The 22,121-nt window shown below is 37.6% G+C and overlaps 1 protein-coding gene across 2 annotated transcripts in view; it reads right to left on the bottom strand.

Moving 5' to 3' along the window:
- Positions 1-4,134: 4,134 nt before the first annotated feature.
- Positions 4,135-22,121, bottom strand: part of zfand3 (zinc finger, AN1-type domain 3) — a 30,582-nt gene continuing 12,595 nt past the window's right edge. For both annotated transcript variants that reach the window (XM_057849628.1, XM_057849637.1), the window contains exons 3-6: positions 19,959-20,144; positions 16,160-16,225; positions 11,644-11,871; positions 4,135-5,827 (exon numbers count right to left, since the gene is read on the bottom strand). In XM_057849628.1, the coding sequence (XP_057705611.1) occupies positions 5,673-5,827; positions 11,644-11,871; positions 16,160-16,225; positions 19,959-20,144 (635 nt within the window). In that variant the 3' untranslated portion in view covers positions 4,135-5,672. The remainder of the gene's footprint in view (positions 5,828-11,643; positions 11,872-16,159; positions 16,226-19,958; positions 20,145-22,121) is intronic.

The raw sequence follows: 22,121 nt of genomic DNA on the forward strand, positions 1-22,121 counted from the left end.
GTTTAAAAAATTGAAATATGTGACTGAATAACTTTTTTAAAGTATTTCTTTTTAAATAGAAATATTAGATATCAATTAATGATTCTAAGCTAAAAATGACATTTTGATTAATAAATATAATTACTTACCTTCTTTTTATGGCTGGGTTGAAACAAAAGCGGCTGCACGATGTCTGTAAACGGGGTTTCCAGGGTAAAAGGGACAAATTAAAAATAGTTCGGGGGCTTAATGTGTCATAAATCTGCAGCATATAGACATATTTTTCTATCAAACACAACAGTTCTTTTGGCTTAAAATACAGCAGTTTATTTTAAACAGGGGTGCAAGAGCAGAAACTGATTTTTCAGTCGTTTGTGTTTTCCGCCATAAATATGACTATTTATACTTTATTTGTGAATAAATTAAGTCAATGTTAAAAAACCAACAAAAAAAATTGAATGAAATAAAAATTGAAAACAAGGAAATACACTCTGGTTACACCTTCTGTAACTTCCTTTTTTTTTTTATTTAATTCAGACCTTGGATAAGTGGGAGAAAATGTATGGATGAATCATAGTATTCAAATGAGTGCCCTACAAAGTGTTAAGCTAAAGTAAACTCACAAACATGTTCATTTTTCTAACTGCGATGTTAGATTCAAATTGGTATGACTTTGCTTCACCTACTTCATAAATAGATGCTAAATTCCTGCATTCCCAGTGTATAAAGCACGACTTCTGAGTTTCACTGGCACTGGAAGTGGTCCAATTCTAGCCTTGGTAGTTTCCTTTTGATCAGGTCGACATTTTCTGTTCCTGTTTTTATTTTTTTTTTTCTCCCAGTACATAAATTAATGCAGCCCGGCCCGCCAAGACTCATTGCTGCTGTCAGAAGACTCTTTAGTTTAAATCCTCCATTAACAAACATGGGCGCAGCCGCATATAAACATATTGGTTAAGTAGATGAGAGCCTTTATAGCCGCTCCCTCTGCGAGCTGTAAACACATGCTGATGTGACATCACTATAATGAATTGGCTAGGATGCAGCAGATGGTATTTGGCCATAGACACATACCGAGAAAATGTGCCTAAAAACACGCTGTATGCTGTTTTATTCTAATGCAATTTATGATTGTAAACAAGGATGAATGAATTGCAAATGACTAAACACCGCAAAAAAAAAAAAAAAGGATGCAAGACAAAACACGCAAACATATAGGCATATAATAGGAATGCCAGAGGAAAACACTTAAAGAAAAATCATTCTTCAATGAAAAAAATTCAGATAAAATCAGAATTTGAGGAAAAATATATTCAAAATAGCTATTGTTTGCAGATTGCTTACATCAGAATTCTTTAAAAGTTCTAATTTGTCTAAAAAAATCTGAAAAAAAAAATCTAGATCAAATTGCGCAAAACCCAAACAAATCGCTCATGACTTAAAGTTCATGTAAAATAAAAGAAATCAATACCAAAGTTGACACCATTAAAAAAAAAAATACTATGTCAAACTTGGTTATCCTTTCAAGCCTTTCAGGAAACAAAAACCATAACAATTTATTGGATTTTTCACCATTTCCTAAAATAAATTATATCATTTTTGTAAAAACATGACTTAAGCAATTATTTTAAGTGGGTTCCATAAGTATTAAGGTCAGGTCTCAGAAGCTCAATAAGCTTAACAGAAATGTTCTTAATTCAATATTGCTCAAAACATTATTTGAAAGTAATTTTTTCTTGATTTAGGTGAAAAATTACCGACTTTTAAGATATATGGGCTTAATAACAACAGATAGTAATATTTACCTAAAGTAAATGGAATAATCTCATGCATTAATCTGTAAACTAGTCTTTAACACTCAAAACAAGATGGAGAAAATTGACTAGATCTAAGAAAATAATTTAATCAAGTTCTAAATTTGAAGTATAGGCGTGTCCGTTGACTGAGCTCAAACCAAGCTAACGTTAACCATCTCGGTTATGACGTGGAAAGCGGATGCTATTTTGTCTAACTTGTTTCCTATGCTTACATAGCTCATTTACCTTGCCAGTAAGGCTTCAAAATCGGTGCTTATGTGTGATGAAGCATCTCTCTCTGCTACATTTTCAGTGCATATTGCTTCCACCTCCATGCCAGCAAGGCTTCGCAAAGAGCCACTGAAATTTATATTGGAAGTGCCAGGAGCCCAGAGATTTGCAGACAACAGCAAACTCAGCGATTTTGCTCAAAAATGTTATTTGCACATTTACAATACTTCACGTATTCATAAACAAATCATGAAAATGGCTTAACAGCAGGGGTGTCCAAACTATTCCACATAGGGCCGCAGTGGGTGCTGGATTTCATTCCAACAAAACAAGACGATGCATTTTCACCAATCTGGTGTTTTACAAGAGGAATTAACTGATTGCAGTCAAGTGCTGCTTGTTTTTGCAGAAACTTCATTGGATAAGCTGTCTGTGCTCGATTGGTAGGAACAAAAACCAGGACCCACAGCGGCCCTTGAGGATCGGTTTGGACACCCCTGCTTTACTGGAACTATGTAAACTTTAGGTCATTTTAAAGGACACATGGCGCAGGTGTTAAACTCTTCCTATTGTGATGCCACAACAGAAGAGCATCAGTAATGGCTAGCTAGACAAGCAACATTAGCACGACCATTGAAGTGTCGATGGAATGATGAAGTGTTAGTGGTGCTGAAACTGGAAAGAAACAAAAACTGAAATTATCAAATTAAATCTATTAAAAAAAAAAAAAAATTCAGATATATACTAGTACATATGGCGAAAAAGCAGTTTTCTGCTCTTGAACTCCTCTTTAAAATAACCTGCTTTATTTTAAGCCTAAAGAACTGTTGTGTTTGATAGAACAATATGTTTATATGCTGCAATAGCAGATTAATGTCGCATTAAGCCCCAAAACTATTTTCAGTTTGTCCGTTTTACCCTGGAAACCACCATTTACAGACATCGCGCAACCGCTTTTGTTTCAACCCAGCCATAAAAAAAAAAAGCTTAGTAATTCTATTTATTATTTAAAATGTCTGTCATTTTTAGCTTACAATCATTAATTGATGTCTAATGTTAAAAAAAAAAAAGACAAATATTAGGCTGGGCGGCGGGAGGAGGGATTATATTGCATGTTTCACCTATAAAATCCCCCAAAAATCCAGCTGTGACCATTCACAGCTGTGTCTTGACACTACATGGAGTTTTTGGATCGAAAACAGGTAAGTACGCGATAATATCTCGTTAAAATCATGGCGTCTTTAATAATGCTCTCGCGTGATCTCACCTCCAGTTAGGATTTTGCTGTATAAAAATTCCCTCCTGTTCAAAATTTCTTTTCCCCCTGAAAATTGAGATTTTAAGCTTTCCAATATAATATAGGAACATTTTGAAATTTGGCCAAATTGTGGGTCTGAGAGCACAGTGAACCCTCGCTACTTTGCGCTTCAAACTTCGCGGCCTTAGTCCATTGGAGATGTTTTTTTTTTTTTTTCTCAATCATAAAATAAATAAATAAATGCAGTAGTTTTTGGAGCTGTCCCAATCCTATCACGTAGTCTCTAACACTCGCTCCTGCAGCTATTCTTGGTCAGTTGTTTATTAAAGTTAACCATGATTGACAGAAACTTCAAAGCGGCGCATACGCCAATCATCGTTTAACTTGTTAAACAATTGCTGCGGCAACTTATTGAAGTGAGCAGCTTGAGGGGATTTGAGTTGACTCACTCAATGAAACATTTAATAAAGACAAGCATTTTGTACTTTATTCTTGTTACAAAAATAATTCGGTGGGACAGTGACATGTTTAAAACTTATAAGTATTACACTTGAAGTGCTTAAACATTTTTTTTTATTATTAAAATACATATATACTGTAAAAATAACTATTATTATACTTTGGGGGGACAAGTGAAAAAAAATGTCTTATATGTATCTCTTTCCATTGCTATCTGAAGAAACACATTGAACACATTTTTTTTCTTTTGGGGGGGTGGGTGCTACTTTGCCATTTTTCACTGATCGTTGCGTGTTCTGGTCCCAATCAACAGCTAAAAACAAGGGATCACTGTACTACAAACTTGTAAAACAAAAAAATCCCTGCATAAAAACATGTGAATCCATTACACATCAATAATTAGTCCAAGAGACACTTTGTCTAATCTTATTTTATTTTCATTTAAAAGGAAAAAAGTTGAAGGAAAATGTAAAGTCATGGAAAGAAAAATATACATTATAACAATATTGTAATATTTTTTTAACCCCCCAAAACACCATATTTTAACAGAAAAACTACACTTAAGTGTAAGTCGACCTGACAAGGCAGGAAAAAAAGGTTAAATAAAAGTGGTACATATTACGTTTTTTTTTTTCATTCAATTCTTCAGTATTAATATTACAATTTTCCTTAAAAAAAAAAAAAAAAGCATGATTTATCATTTACTGTCCACTGTGCCTCATCTAGAAAGAGGGAGGAGAGGTTGCAGGAAATAAAAAAGGGAAAGAAAATATCATCATGATTAACTGTAAATCAAAACACTGGCCAATGTCGAAAATCAGTTAAGTACCTGAAGGTGAAAGAATGCAAATCCAATGACGCTGCTACCCAAAACCTTTAAGAATATGTAAAACTAAAAAAAAAAAACAAGAAGCTGAATCACCACCACCTCAAAAAGAGGAACTGCTGCGTCAAAGCAGCTCAGCTTTAGTCCACGTAGCGCAGAATCAAAGGGCATTATGTGTATATATTTACAAAAGTGTCAAAACGTCGGCTGAGAATGTACAACGCAGACTATCATGAAACACAAAAACATAAAACCCAATTGCATAAACGTGATGAGTAAGAAAAAAAAAAAAAGGAGGGAGTGGTGGGGGCTGAAGGGCAAAGTAACCATTGCTGTCAACTGAAATGCATCAATCTTCAAATATTTTGAAGGGTATTTGTTCTTCCCTCCTCACAAAAAATTATGCACAATTTTGATTAGACGTGATGAGACGTGATCAGTCAAAAAAAAAATAAGCACAAGCTTGTTTGGTTTTACCCTCTGAACACAGCCTGATGGCATTTAGATCAACTAATATGTCAAGAGATGCAGATTGGATATCGTCGAAGGACCAAAAAAATGGAGTGGGGGGGGGGGGGGGGGGGGACCCTTTCATATCCTGATAGAATATGAGCAGGTCCGTCAAGATTATTAGAGATAACTAAAACACCGAGTCCCATGGTTGTACGTCTTGCTTCGGTATAAGAAGCAGTTGTGGATGATTTCTTGTTGAGGTAACAAGGCTAAAAACTCTCATTGTCCTCTTCATCTTATTTTTATTTCTTTGAGGTATCATCTTCAACTTGCTTCCCGGACAAACATTCGTACGACGTGTGCTTGTCCTCTTAATCCGTCTGCTCGTTTGTTAGTTCACTCACGCTCTTGAAGTCAAGTGGGGAAAAGGAAATGAAAAATCCCAAAGTCCTTTTTGCTCTCTCTGGATCTTTGTTATGAACTTGGGTTGTGTTTAGCAGCAGGGATACAATCAAGCTGACAGAAGCACAAAAAGTCTGGGATGAGTGAGGATAAATGAGATTTAGAGAGTGAGCATCTTTTTAAATGAATAGGCTGTACAAAAAAAAAAAAAAAAAAAGGAGAAATTCCTGCTAGGGCTTATGTGTAGAGATTCTCTCTTGGTTGGAGTTCAGGAGCACTCCTCTCCAATGCGCTGGCAAGAGCGGCCCACCTTGCGGTCCAACTTGACCATTTTGAGGACGGCCTCCTGGCGCCCGCTGCCCAGGTGATCATACAGACAGTCGTGTTGCTCTGGGAGTCGATGGAGCATGCAAAAGACATAACCTAGGCAAGGAAAGGGGAATAATTAGATGATTTGCTTGAGTGCTGGTACTAACAGATTCCCGGATCAAAACCTGTTGTGAACTTTGCCAATAAATTGTACAAAAATTATACAATTTTTAATGATAGAGTTAGATTGTGCTTTTTCACAGTTCATCTGGGAATTTTACTCAGAAGTCCAGTTTTCCAATTTCTTTATAAAGTATAAAGTAGTTTGCAGTGGGGCAAAAAAGTATTTAGTCAGCCACCAATTGTGCAAGGTCACCCGCTTAAAAAGATGATAGAGGCCTGTAATTTTCATCATATGTATACATCTCAATACTCTGTTATATTCCCTTTGTTGGCAATGACAGAGGTCAAAAGGTTTTCTGTAAGTCTTCAAAGGTTTTCACGCTGTTGCAGGCATTTTGGTCTATTCCTCCATGCAGATCTCCTCGAGAGCAGTGTTATTTTGGAGCTGTCGTTGGGCAACAAGGACTTTCAACTTGAGATCTGGAGACCTGCTAGGCCACTCCAGGACCTTAACTCATTCACTCCCAGCCATTTTCACCGGAGCAACCCCCTTCGCTCCAGGCCGTTTTACTGGATTTTGACTGATTTTGCAAGGCCCACTGAAAATTCTGTTCGATTGCTATATAAACATGGAACCCACCAAAAGAAAGATTATACTCTTTTCTTTCAGAAGGGAAAAAAATTAGTTCATAACTTTTTTCATTCTTTAGAAATCAGCATTAGAAAATAGCTTAGTTTGAGCAATTTTCCAATTTCTGATGAAAAAAAAAATTGAGCTTTGTGTAAAAGCATACATTTCAAACATAACTTTGACTTTTAACACAGCTATTTTTTGCTTTTGTGACATCCCAAACATCTGAATAATGTTTCTTTCTACAAAATAACAAACAACAAGACAAATAGAGCTTTTGATAGCAAAGTAACAATTTATTTACACATAACTAAACTACTGAACTGAGAGATGAGCTGTTGTGGCCGCAGCTGTCTTGGCAGACGGGGTAAACTTTACCCTCATCACCGTCTGTCTCATCAAGATAGATTTTTTTTTTATCTTTGACGATTGTGTCGTTTTCTTTCCAAAACACTCCTCCAGTGTCGTTTGCCTTTTGTTTTCCATCATTCTCCACATTTTTCTCACGCTTCCTTTTTCACAAGGTCCCTCCAACTTCCGATTCCTGACTCTCTTCACTTCCTTTCTTGGTCATAGGTGAGTTCTTACCAAATGCGCTACTGCCCTCCAGTGCTATTATTATTGCTATTATTGCTTTAAAATTGGTTTTGAGCATTGTGCATTGCAGCGAAGTTGCATCAGAACCTAGAGATGCCTCTTGTAAAAAAAAAACATAAAAGACGTATAAATACGTTTTTGGAACACTGAAACAAAAATAGAACGTATTCATACGTTGTTGGGAGCAAATGAGTTAAAATGCTTCTTACAAAGTCACTTCTGTTTTCCCGGGCAATGTGTTTGTGATCGTTGTCATGCTGAAAGACCCAGCCACGTTTCATCTTCAATGCCCTTGCTGATGGAAGGTGGTTTTCACTCAAAATCTCATGATACATGGCCCCATTCATTCCTTCCTTTACACGAATCAGGTGTCCTGGTCCCTTTTAGTGCTCAAACGATTATTTGATTAACTCGAGTATTTGATTAGAAAAAAAAAAATGTTCGAATTAAATTTTTTTGCTTCGAGTATTCGTTTAATCAAAGTGGCGTTGTAATGGTTTGTTTTGGAAGTGTTTGCATTTGGTTTTATTGATTTGGGTGGATACACTGCCCTCTAGTCTGCCTCATTTCACATGGCTGTATCCAGCTGCTCCCTGTTAAGACCAACATAAGCTAAGTTTTTTTTTTTTGCGCTATGTTTTTTTTAATGCAGTTGTAGTTCAAGTTTTTTGTGGGTTAGGAGCATTGTAAAAAAAAAAACAAAAAAAAACTGGCATTTAAGCTAGAGTACTTCTGCTATGTAAGTTAGCCAATTGTTCTTTTGTTGTACTGTTATCCTCATTTATTTATTTATTTTTCATACAGTTTGAGGCTTAGCTTAGGTGTTTTAATTTTCTATGTTCCTTATCCGATTACTCGATTATTCGAACTAACTACTTCATCGATTAATCGACTACTAAAATAATCGATAGCTGCAGCCCTAGTCCCTTTGCAGAAAAAATGCCGTAAAGCATGATGTTTCCACCCCCAGGCTTCACAGTACGTATGGTGTTCTTTGGATATAATTCAGCATTCTTTCTCCTTCAAACACGAGAAGTTGCGTTTTTACCAAAGGGTTCTATTTTTTGTTTCATCTGACTATAAGACATTTTCCCGGTCTCTTCTCGATCATCCAAATACTCTCCAGCAAACTTCAGACGGGCCTGGACATGCATTGGCTTAAGCAGGGGGGCACGTCTGGCACTGCAGGATTTGAGTCCTTGGTGGCGCAGTGTGTTCTTGATAGTTGCCTTTTTTACTTTGGTCCCAGCTCCCCCCAGGTCATTCACAAGGTTCCCCACGTATGATTCTGGGATTTTTGCTCACTGTTCTTGTGATCATTTTGATTGTGTGAAGCCCCAGATCGAGGGAGATTTTCAGTGGTCTCTTAAGTTTTTCATTTTCTAATAATTGCTCCCACAGTTGATTTCTTCACACCAAACTGTTACCGATTGCAGATTTAGTCTTCCCAGCAAGGTTCTGGTCTAAAATTTTGTTTCTGGTGTGTCCTTTCACAGCTCTTTGGTCTTGGCTATAGTTGACTTTGAAGTGTGACTTTTTGAGGTTGTGGACAGGTGTCTTTTATGCTGAGTTCAAACACGTGCCATACATACAGGTAACGAGTGGAGGACAGAGGAGCCTCTTAGAGAAGCTACAGCTCTGTGAGAGCCAGAAATCTTGCTTGTTTGTAAGTGACCAAATATTTATTTTCCATCATAATTTGCAAATAAATTCTTTAAAAATCAGACAGTGATTTTCTTGTTTTTTTTTTTCTCATTAAGTCTCTCATGGTTGAGGTATACCTATGATGATAATTACAGGCCTCTCTCATCTTTTCAAGTGGGAGAACTTGCACAATTGCAGGCTGACTAAATACTTTTTTGCCCCACTGTATGTGAGTTGCATTTGCAACACAAACAGTATGTCCAATCACATTCTCCCATTCATTTTAAGAGAGTGGTAAATTAGTGTTTTACTGCTTTTGTAGATTGATAACAAAAGAGGTCAGCTAAAGTTTGAGTTTTTAAAAACATTGAGGGACTTGTTATGCGTGTTTATATGATATCTGACTGAATTTACTGTGCAATTTTGGATCCATTGCACCCTGGGGCGGAGGTACGACATAGCACGCTCGGCGAGTAACTAACCTTCGTACGTAAAAACTGACAGCCCGTTGAGTACTAGCATCTATTAAATAGTTATATCTATTTTTAGGTGTCATATAAAACAAATAAATGCTTTTTCATTTATGCAACAAAAAGATTTCATTTGGGCAGAGATGAAATACTCCACTAAACGAGGCTCATTCATCTTCCACTTCATGTAATATTCTGTCCACTGCACTCCTAAACATTAATTATTTGTATAATATATGTGGACATACAATTTAGGGTCCTGTATACCACAATATTAACATTGTGGTATACATATGTAGCCTACATGGCGCAAAATGTGATGTCCACATATGTGGATGCCAGGTTTCAATTATAGTATTATTACTTTTGAATAAAATATTGACAAAATTTAAAAAATGATTTATAAAAAGGAATACACCCTTGTTATGGCCTCTACTTTTTTTCCTTTTGCATTTAATGATAGCTCTATAAAATATTTAATGATTGTTTGGACATACCCAGTGCATTTCATATTTTTCTTGATTGCAACTGTATACAAACATAGATTGCAGCACTCACAGCCACTGTTAAGAGCATTGCCACGCATAACGAATCTCATTTGTTGTCATGATCTTAAATCCGATCATTAATACACTGCTAGCATTCAATGAGAAGTGATTAAAAAGCCCAGTTTGACAGTTTCTTGATATGCAATTAAAAACACTGATTACACAGCACTGCATAGGAGTGGAAGGGGATAACGTTATGTAATATGAAGGCCTTTTCAAAAGGAATGGTTGTTAAATACTTTCCTTGGCCAATATACTTTTTTTTTTAATTATGTATGCAGTGTATATTACTCAGCATCACAACATTATAATATATAATAAAGAAGTGCACTGGAAGGTTTTTTTTACATCCCCTTTTTCAATGTAAAGGATTCAGCACAAACATCAAAGTAATTACCTCGATGGTCAGAAATCACTCTAATTGCATTTTTCAAAGCAAACAAGAGACAATTAGTGATGAATGTTCGTTGCAAGAACAAAAAAAAAGGGAGAGGAGTCAATTTCCTATTTAAATATGACTCCGGGGGTTAAAACAGATGGTCTTTAAAGCAGTATTTTTTTTTAAATACATTCATTTGTATGCAAACCAGTTGATCAGCAACCATGGTTATTGGTTTAAACTGCATTAGTATTCCTGGTAATTGGCTTATGTTTAATGTTCAAAGTAAAGCATTAAGGCAATCTACAGCACCCCCACTGCTGCCTAGCCTCCCCACCACAAGGTTACTGACATTTTTAATCTACAATCAATACATGACTCTCCAGCACTTGTAAATACGGCAACAGTTGCACAAGTATAAGTTCAAAGTTTGGGGGAATATTTAAAACACTCAGCATTCCCTTTCAATCAATTTATTAGCATCTTGAGACGGTTAAACACCTTTCTAAAATAAAAGCGTGACTGGACCACAGTTCATACATACTACTGACCACATGTTATTGAATGACAGATATTCTTATGCTTATTGCTTCATTATACCGAAGGTCCACAATGTTGTGGGTCCGTATTTTCAGCATCATGGTTATTTGTATTTTTTGTTTTAATTAGTTTAACAACAATGATATATTGCTTGCAACGACTCAAATAACATTGTTGGGAAAAGCGTTATGGATAATGGCTTAATAATCCAGATAATGTTTTAGGGATATGTGGCCAATTCAATTCTGCCCTAAGTTTACTGCTACTCTTTCTGCCAAAAAGGGTGTTGAAAAATGAGGAAGATTTGTATTTCAACTCTTTAACTAGTTAAAAAAACGTAACGTATTGGACATCACATCTTTAGTTATTTTAATATTTATTATTTTAAATAATAATTTTAAAAAATCAATCAAATTAAAAACTCACAATTCACTCTGGTTATGACCCCCAACAACATTGAAGTTGATCAATTTTTCCCCCTCGAAGCATTGGCAACGATCGACGCCCAATTCATTTAAACTGGTATGACTGACTGTGAATGCTCATAACAGCACGTTACATATTGAGTAGACTCCTCATACATTATTCACCTAATCTTTAACTCATACCCTGCCACTGACAGCAATAGACGTTAAGCCAGGACTTCATTTGGAAGATCCAGTTCTGGACTAAAAATAAAGAATCCTGAACAGAACCCTCAAGAAATTCAGCTAGTCATTAACCCATTCACCGCCAGTGACTGTGATAGATTTCAAATCCGTTTGAACTCTGATGGCTGGCATTAAATGATCGAGTTTCAGTGCCACTGAGGGCCCTAGACTTCCAATCCGTTTTGACTAGGAGGGCTGTCAGCGATCATTCGCTGCCAGCCCAAAGATGAGTTAAATGAAAATCCTAAAAAAACTACAGCTGCTGCTTGTACATCAAACTATCACTCGTCAGCTGAGAAGATAAAATGAGCAATCTAAATGTGTGCTTATATGATAATGTGGTCATACCACAGCGACAGGAGCCCAGCTCTTGCTGCACCAGCTCCAGTTTGGTTTGACAGCGGTGGCAACGTTTGCGGCTCCGCTGTTTGGAGCTGCCACGAGACGACGCCGATGATGATGATGATGATGACGCAGAACAAGATGATGACGACAACGATGATGACTCCTCAGCCGCCGGCACTTCACCTACTCTCACTCGCTTCTCAGGAGAGCAGTCACTTTCTGACTCAGAGGCTGCAAACACATAAACAAAGACAAATAAACAATTGACTGAAACAGGTACGAAACCTAGAGTAAAACAAGTGCGCTTCCCATACGTTACATTTACTCATTAAATAAATTTTTGTCTCGTCATCAGTGATACGTGATGACAAAAATCAACATGTCTCAAGGCATATTTTCATGTTGATTCAGCTTAATTTGTCACATTTTGTAATAAACGTGTGTTGGAATACAAGCTGAAAAACAAAAAATAATCGGCACTCATTATCTCTCTAATAGTACTCTCCAGTCTATTAGACACACTACCACAATTTACTACCTGCTGTGCCGCCCACTTAAAAAAACACAGCAAAATGACGTGCATTAACAAAACACATTCTCTGCTGAGCAGACAAATTCTGAGAGAAAATGCATTCAGCACAATGTATTCTAGAGCAAAAGCTGCTTAACGTTTCAACATTGATCCAAAAAGAATTACATTCTGAGAGTATCTTAACGGAGGATGAAAAAAGAATGTTAGCGAGAAAGTGAACAGCTTTAGAGGGGGATTTACCCCATGTAGGACAAACAAATATGTGGAAATAAATGAGTTACCAAAAAATCTCATCCCTAGACATCCAGTCCATTTTGACTGGAAGAGGCTGGCAGCCATCATTTACAATGGATTGGACATCTAATGCAGTCAAAGACACTGGAGGGCGAATCCCTCCCAATCAAAATTATTCAACCCCCACAGTAGATATATGTCTTTGCAAGTTTGACATTTATTTTTCATCTTGTTTATAATTACATTAAATAATGATATGTCAAATAGACAGATACAACTGAAATAACAAAAATATTTTTTGGAATATTCCAATTTATGGCCTTTCATAACAACAACACCAGAGCATGACTGATCCCCCACTGTGCTTCACAGTAGATATGGTGTTCTTTTCTTTATAGACGTCATTCTTTCTCCTCCACACGCACCGTTGATCCATTGGCCCAAAATGTCCCAGTTTGGTCTCATCACTCCAGAGAGCGGTATCCCAAAACCTTTGTGGTTTGTCGTCATGGTTTTTGGCATACGTCTTGTGTTTTGGAGTCAGCAGGGGGGTGCACCTGGGATTTCTTGCATAGAAGCCATCACTTCGCAGTGTGTGTCTTACTGTCTAAGATGAAACCTGAATACCTTCCTATGAAATGTCCTGTCATAGTTCTTCAGCTGTCACTCGGGGATTTTTCTCAACCTTTCGCTTTCAGCAGTTGCAGATAACCCGTTTCTACCACACCCAGGTAGCGTTTCCACTGCGCCTTTACAGTGCCTTGCAAAAGTATTCGGCCCCCTTGAATCTTGCAACCTTTCGCCACATTTCAGGCTTCAAACATAAAGATATGAAATTTAATTTTTTTGTCAAGAATCAACAACAAGTGGGACACAATCGTGAAGTGGAACAACATTTATTGGATAATTTAAACTTTTTTAACAAATAAAAAACTGAAAAGTGGGGCGTGCAATATTATTCGGCCCCTTTACTTTCAGTGCAGCAAACTCACTCCAGAAGTTCAGTGAGGATCTCTGAATGATCCAATGTTGTCCTAAATGACCGATGATGATAAATAGAATCCAACTGTGTGTAATCAAGTCTCCGTATAAATGCACCTGCTCTGTGATAGTCTCAGGGTTCTGTTTAAAGTGCAGAGAGCATTATGAAAACCAAGGAACACACCAGGCAGGTCCGAGATACTGTTGTGGAGAAGTTTAAAGCTGGATTTGGATATAAAAAGATTTCCCAAGCTTTAAACATTTCAAGTAGCACTGTGCAAGCCATCATATTGAAATGGAAGGAGCATCAGACCACTGCAAATCTACCAAGACCCGGCCGTCCTTCCAAACTTTCTTCTCAAACAAGGAGAAAACTGATCAGAGATGCAGCCAAGAGGCCCATGATCACTCTGGATGAACTGCAGAGATCTACAGCTAAGTTGGGAGGGTCTGTCCATAGGACAACAATCAGTCGTACACTGCACAAGAATGGCCAAGTCAAAGTCCAGACCTGAATCCAATCGAGAATCTGTGGAAAGAGCTGAAGACTGCTGTTCACAAACACTCTCCATCCAACCTCACTGAGCTCGAGCTGTTTTGCAAGGAAGAATGGGCAAGAATGTCAGTCTCTCGATGTGCAAAACTGATAGAAACATACCCCAAGCGACTTGCAGCTGTAATTGGAGCAAAAGGTGGCGCTACAAAGTATTAACGCAAGGGGGCCGAATAATATTGCACGCCCCACTTTTCAGTTTTTTATTTGTTAAAAAAGTTTAAACTATCCAATAAATTTTGTTCCACTTCACGATTGTGTCCCACTTGTCGTTGATTCTTGACAAAAAATTAAAATTTTATATCTTTATGTTTGAAGCCTGAAATGTGGCGAAAGGTTGCAAGGTTCAAGGGGGCCGAATACTTTTGCAAGGCACTGTAGCTTTAAACTTGCGGACTATGCTCCCAATTGTGTCTCTTGAAATTTTTAGTCCTTTTGCTATCTTTTTATATCCATATCCTTGCTTATGGCGTGAAATGACCTGCTCTCTGAGCTTTTTTTTTTGCCATTCCTTGGACTTCACCATGTTGTATAGATGTCATTAACTGCCAAGATGAGCCACGTGTCACTGTCCTTTTAAATCTGCTTAATTACTGCTTGTTAGGGTTCCATTCACATCTATAGATGTTTTCATCAGCATCTTTGACAACACCTGATAGAAACCTTTGTTCTTAAAAGTGGTGGACTTGGGGGGGTTGAATAATTTTCTCAATAAGGTAATCACAGAAAGGCGATTAATTGGAATATTCCTCAAAATATTTTTGTTAGTTCAGTTGTATTTGTCTATTTGACATGTCAGTATTTGATGTGATTACAAACAAGATGAAAAATGAATGTAAAACTTGCTAAAACAGTTATCCATTGTGGGGATTGAATAATTTTCAACACAAATGTAGCCCTACTGAGTTCTCAGAGTTTTAATTAATTTGAATGAATCTGCAATTGGCAACCCCAGGAAATTAGTTAAATACTATGAAATTAACCGCCCCCCCCCAAAAAAAACTTATTTATGCCCATAACCAGAGTGTATTTTTTTTAATTGATTTTAATTTTACTTCCTTCTTTTAAGTAACATTTATTTTAATATATTCATACAAAAATATATTTAAAAAGGATAATCAATAATAATACCATTATAATTGAGAACTGGCGCATCACGTTTTGGGCTACGTCACACCGGGCCACACTTTTCTACCAAATGTTAATATTGTGGTCTACATGACCCAAAAGGTGATGCCAGGTCTTTTAAGTTGCCAAAGATAGTCACTTGCCCTAAAAAGGGTTAAATATGCTATGTAAACCGTAAAATATAGAGCAGTATACTGAACACAATGCCCTACAACAACCTTCTCTTGTCCGAATCCTGTTCTAGCCAAAAGATCTTGACAGGACACAGGAGAAGCATGTACCTGCAGCCGCTTTAACCGGTCAGCTAGACTTTTCTCATCAATCCTGCAGACTTTTCCTCCGGCCGGGCCGAATGCAGATCAGCGTTCAATAAATCTCTGGGAACTAGGCCAAGCTGAGCTGCCAGATTCTGCCGCTCGGCACCATCAATATGACTGCGTGAGCACATGTGGGTGCACCGGTGAGTGTATGCGTGTGCATGTACTTAGCGCGTGACCGTTCTCCTCTCTGGCTTTCATCTATCCTGGCAAAACTCTGCAGCAAATTGAAAGCAACTCAAACTTACCTGGAGTAGGACAAATGGTAAAAAATACTTGGTAGAACGAATGTTTTGAATATTGTGTTTTACTTTAAATGTTGAAAGAAGTTTAAAGTTAAGTATATACAGTAGAATGACATTTGAGTACATTAACCACAATGACTGTAAACCGCCTGGGCTCCCCCTACAGTAGACAAAACTCACATTATTTAAAAAGTTGATATGCACTATTCAACTTTTTAAAACTCGGCATACTGTCTCAATGTATTTGAGCCGATATTTGGAGGTAGAAGTAATCACTTTAATGAAATGCAAAGCTTGTTGCCTCAATCACGTTTAAAAGGGTAATACATCTAAAAGGTTATACATATACAGTATCCTACTGGCATTCTCAAAACACAAAACTAGCATATTATAGAAATTCTCTCAATCACCAATAACCTAATTGGTGTTTATCCGTGAAGGTTGATTATCTAAGGCTTTTGAAATTCAAATAAATGCACATTTTGAAATGCAGTGAGGTGAAAAGTTTGGCAGTCTCGCATAAACATACCTGATTCAAAGGAGCGTTTTGTAGGAGTGGAGAGTGAGCCGAAGGCTGTGTCTATGCTGCATACTTCTGCAACAGAGATGCAGTTCAATAAGAAGGGAAGAGATGCGAGACGGTGACAAAACGCTGTTTACTGCCGCATAAGGTTCATTCTTACCGACAGACTTTAATAGTGTATTGAATTTTCTTGTACAAGGCAGAATCATAAATAATTCAACAATAAATACTATAAATATAGAGGAGAGTAGGAACTGGCCACACAGACACACAAAAATATAAAATGCATAATACTGACAATGGGATAGACTAGGGGTCCCCAACTGCCGGGCCGGCGCATATGGTACCGGGCCACAAAAGAAATACTAATTTATTAACGACTTCATAATGGCCAAATTAACTTTGGACAGTGTCCCTTAACACACCAGTATCTCTGTCTACTCTAGATATAATACTACAGGATGGAATGTCGTCATAGAAATCCATCGATTGGACTGCTAGCAGTACATCTTGTTTTGTATATGGCGGAAAACACTTAGGTGACTTGAAGTTATGTTTTTTAAACAGCAAAACCCTATCTGGAGGTAAGAGCACGCAAGAGTAGACTTACAGACGCCATGACTTTAATGAGATATTGTCGCATACTTACCTTGTTTCGATTCAACAACTCAATGTAGCATGTATCACTGAGTGTCAAGACACAGCTGTGAATGGCCACAGCTGAATTTTGGGGGGATTTTAGGGGTAAAACATGGTAATATAACAAGGGTCGCAATGCAGAAATCGCAGATATCAAGGAGTGGTCGAGATGTTCTTTTTCATATATTTACCCTTTTAAATGTTTTTTTTTTTTTCTTTCAATTTTTCTTTTTTTGGATCGATTATTTATCATCTAACATATCAGTAAAACGTGAAAGTAACAAAAAAAAATACAATTAAGCGATAGTTATGACGTAGATATCTGTGACTTTTTTACAGACGCCATTTTTTTCATTGTGACATAATTTGTTTAAAAGTTATATAAACCTGTTAAATATTTGAGTGAATAATTTTTTAAAGTCGTTTTTTTTTTTAAACGAAATATGAGACGTCAATGAATGATTGTAAGCTACGAAATATGAGACATCAATGAATGATTGTAAGCTAAAAACGACAGACATTTTGACTAATAATTATCATTAATTACCTTCGTTTTATGGCTGGGTTGAAACAAAAGCGGTTGCACGACGTCTGTAAACGGGGGTTTTCAGGGTAAAACGGACAAATTAAAAATAGTTCGGGGGCGTAATGCGCCATGAATCTGCTATGGCAGCATATAGACATATTGTTCTATCAAACACAACAGTTGTTTTGGCCTAAAATACAGCAGTTTCTTTTAAAGAGTAGTGCAAGGGCAGAAACTGCTTCTTCAGTCTTGTCTGTGTTTTCCGCCATATCTATGTGCGCTTATCCTCGATAATAATGTCGGACGTAGGGGCAGGCGAATCACATTTGTTCCCGGAAATAATTAGCCCCCCCACTAGAATGACTGAAAAACCGACGTCTTTGGACAGATGTTTTACGGGGAAAAGGGCACCTAACGAGCCAGAGGATGAGCCTACAACCTCGAAGAAAACAATATCTACGCTACTTCCCAATCACTAAAGACCCACAAATTTCGAAGGAGTGGATTCCTGACCCATTTGTGAATAAACCGAGTGATTCGAGCATGTCTGTGCAACAGGACGCTCAATTCATAGGGATCACAAATGACGGCGACCTTAAACGTACATTTGAGACAACAACTCTACCGAGGTTCTGGATTAAAGTCATTCCGGAATATCCTGACATCGCTAGGAGAGCATTGAAAACTAGGGGTGTGACAAAATATCGAAAAGGTGATATATTGTGATACTTTGTATCCCAAAAGGTTATCGATATTCTCCCGCCAAGAATCGAGATATCATTTTAAAAAAGTGTCAATGTCTAACAAAATAAAATAAAAAGGAACCAACAAGCTGCTACCAAAATCTTCCACCATAATAGTGTCTCAGTTAACTCTAAGGCTGCAATGACGGTGCACAACGCCCAATCCATTTAGACTGTGGGTTTTCAGGGCATTTACAGGTCACTTGCGGTTCGTTTTAGGCCATTTATCGGTAATGTCCTGTTGAGTATGAGTCACTGCCTATTCATTTGGGTGATTGTCAGGACACTTCCAGTTCTGTAACTCAAAATCAATAGGAAGTGACCCATAAAGTACCCCAAAATCAACAGGAAGTAACTGAACATCAACAGGTAAATGACCTTAAATGGCCCAAAATTACCTCATTGCCTGGCATTGGCTGCCACTGACGGCCATAGACATTCAATCCGTTTGAAGTGGGAGGGATGGCAGCCAATGAACGAATGTTCATTGGCTGCCACCCTCCCATTTCAAATGGATTGGACGTTTACTCGTGATTCACAGAAGCTTGTTTTTCAGTTTATTAGTTGTTGGTCAGAAAATCATTCTAGGATATTCTACAAATGAATCGATAATCGTTGTATCGCCATATTGTGAGATCATCATTATCGTGAGCTTTGAATCGCAAGAAGTACCAAGAGGTTTCCATTCCTATTGAAAACCGGGCTACATTTTCCAACATCGTATCTTTGTGAAGCGGGGTCCTCTCACTCTCCCATCACACTTTGATGGGACGATCTCGTCTCAACGAAACTACCTCAGGCCTCCCACTGATTCAGCAGGTGAGTTATATTTTCCCTGCACTTAACAAAACGGCGCTAAAACCAAAAGTAATTTTATATTTGCTGTATTTTTCTGTCGCACATTGTCGGTGTTCTGACAAATTTTGCATGCGCGTAACGTTAAAAATGGCCACGAATGCAGAGATTCCAAAGTAAACGCTACAAACCTTCTTTAAAGAAAGGAATATTAACTTAAGTTTGCCATGTTAGCTGCACACAACAACTGCACGCAGATCTCTCACTTAACGACTTCGTCGTGTCGTTAAGCATTAATTTATGCCATTTGACTGTAATTGCCATTGATGTAAATACGTTTTTTTAGCACCGTTGGATAACATTGAGAGTCCAACTGAATATAAAAGGGCTTTTTTTTGGGAGCAAAATTTTATAAGGGTGCAAAATTTGACAGAACACCGGTCCGTGAAAAAAAAAAGACCCAAATCACACCAGTCCGTGGTGCAAAAAAGATTGGGAACCCTGGGATAGACTAACTGAGAGTATACCTCGTCTTGTGTTGGGTTACTTTAGCATCAGTCTTATGCGAAAAGATCAAAAACTAGTCACAGCGAAAAAAGTGCTACATTTTTATCGTTAAATGCCCCTTTTAGTCGTACAATTTGCAACATTTTCTGGAAAATTATTACTTTTTATAAAGGACATGGTTAAGTAAATGTCCACAAGTAATTTTCAGCTCGGGTTGGGTAGAGTGTAGGGAGTGTAAAGATGTGTTTTTTCCTTGACAAGCCCCTGCAGATGACCTTGCCCCAATACAGAGGTGACGGATGCCCATGCAATTGCAGGTGCCCTCTTGAACACCTTGCACAGAATCGATAACCCTATATTTTTATCCACACTGTTCTGTGCTATGGAGGACAAATTAAAATGGACATCTGCAGCTTTATTTAGTTAGCAACTATAAAAAAAGATGACTTGGAAAAAAGATATAATATACATGTGGTCATTTTGTAGATTTACCCTTGTTATACATCGCTTTTATGTACCACCTGTCCCGTCACCAGAACACCTAGCTCCGACTTATTCACCTCCTAAAAATATTGTCCAGTACCTCCAAACTTACCTTCCTGAGCAGGTAGAGGGGTTGCTGCTGCATCTCCTGGCAAAGGATCTTCTGAGGTGTCTGACATGGCTATGAAGGACTGAGTGATGCTTTTGTTTGTTTCGTTGCAAAAGACGTCTGCTTGAGTGCTACTGCTGGAGCTTGAAGAGGCTTTTGAGGCACCATCTGGTTGTTTCTTCTGGATGTCTTAGGGAAAGAAAATATTTTATACCCGTCAATATCTTTAAATGCATTTTCTGTCCTCATCAGAGACAATTGGTCAATATAAAAATAAGGAACTAAGTGTCTTATACTTAATGCGTTAATGTCTGAGCACATTTGTTCTCTTTTTGAAAGTGCTCTTCAAAACACATTACACTGTTGTTTATAATAGCTCCTCATACTGGAATGCTGTGCCTTTTCATATAACATCTTTAACTCTTTCACTGCTATCAACAACGATAGACTTTAAGGCAAGTGGTGATGAAGAAGATGGAAATGCCCAGTTCTGGACTAAAAACAAACAATCCTGACCAGAACCGTCAAGAAATCTGGTTTATCTTGAACTCAAGAGTGCCATTGGCAGCAAAGACATTGATCGCTGCCAGCATTCCTTGTCCATTTGGAGCTGACGTCTATCGCTGTCAGTGATAGCAAATGAGTTACTTTATGAAATAAATAACTGCTCATTAATACAGATTGAAGTGCTTTTATTTTTGTGAACATTGTTTTTTTTGAGAGATAGGAATATCATTTTTGTTGTGCTTTCACTAAATGATAATTATGTTTGTTGTGAAGGAGTTGCCTAAGCTTATGCCAATAAACGCCGCGGTCCAATGAACCCCTGTGTCCACTCGCCTTTATAACATATATATCTCTGTACATATCTTCCCCAAAATACAACAAGAGACACGTAATTGCCACTAAAACAAAGAAAACTTACAGAAATATGTGTGGCGCACAAATAGCACAATGCAACAGCATAAACGTCTCACAACTACTAATTCTCCCACTATTAGGAGGAATAACATTGGTATGGAACGGCGCTGCCCCCAAGCAGCCGATGGCATTCTCTTCACTCTCAATGTGCATAAACGACGTCATTGTAATCTGTTTGAGGCAATGCGTGAGCGGGTCATTCCATGTATGCGTTAATTGCGTCAAATATTCTAACGTGATTAATCTAAAAAAATTAATTACCGCCCGTTAACGCGATAAATTTGACAGCCCTAGTTACTATGCGTTACTATGTTGGTTAAATGACGCGAGAAGAGTCTGCGAGATACGTACTCACAGAGACGAGAGAGCAGAGCGGGAGTGGGGAGGTGGGAAGTGAGTTGTGACGCCGTTGCAAACGCGATGATAGGTGGCTCCAATAATACCTGACTGTAACCGATAGCCTACAAACTACACCCACATGATGCTACGGTAGATACCACATGTCTATAGAACTAGATGCGAAATGACAGACACGGCAGCGTTAGCATATGTATAGAAATGATATACTCGCCGGCGTTAGTGAACAGCCACCATCTTAAAGCAGTAGACTTCTCAGGTAGGCTCTGTTGTAGAGAGACTTCCTAGCAAACCTAAGTAACTTTTTATCTAAAATACTCCTAAATCGGCATAACCTTGAATTGAATTTATCTTTAAATGATGAAACAGTTTTAAACCTTTCACATGTCGAAAGTGAACAGAAAGGAACTAATGCAACATTAAATGACTTTCAAACATAGCAAAGGTTACTATGGGTTTTTTTTTTGGAACGAAAAAAAAAAAACACATGAAAGGTAACACCAGAACCAGAAACAAGTAACTAATTACTCTTACATTTGGGTCAGGAGTTACTAACTCAATTACTTTTTGGGAGAAGTAATTTGTAACTGTAAATAATTACTTTTATAAAGTAAGATTAACAACACTGATATGTGATGATATGCAAAGGTCACCGTGTCGTCAATGTAAATGTCTCTTTTTTTTTTTTTTTTTTTTAGCAACTCTGCTTCGTCTATCATTGTCAACGGCTATCATTATGTTAAATGGTGCCATAAACTTCATTTTTTACAGATGCCAAATTGAAAGTCTGCTGGGGACACTGCTTAGTTTCTTTTTTCAAATATACTTCTGCTGACTAATTGGAATATTTTCTGGTAGAGCAGAAGGCGGAATGTGAGGAGATGCTCT

The sequence above is a fragment of the Corythoichthys intestinalis genome, chromosome 1 (assembly GCF_030265065.1).
Source record: "Corythoichthys intestinalis isolate RoL2023-P3 chromosome 1, ASM3026506v1, whole genome shotgun sequence".
Taxonomy (NCBI): Eukaryota; Metazoa; Chordata; class Actinopteri; order Syngnathiformes; family Syngnathidae; genus Corythoichthys; species Corythoichthys intestinalis.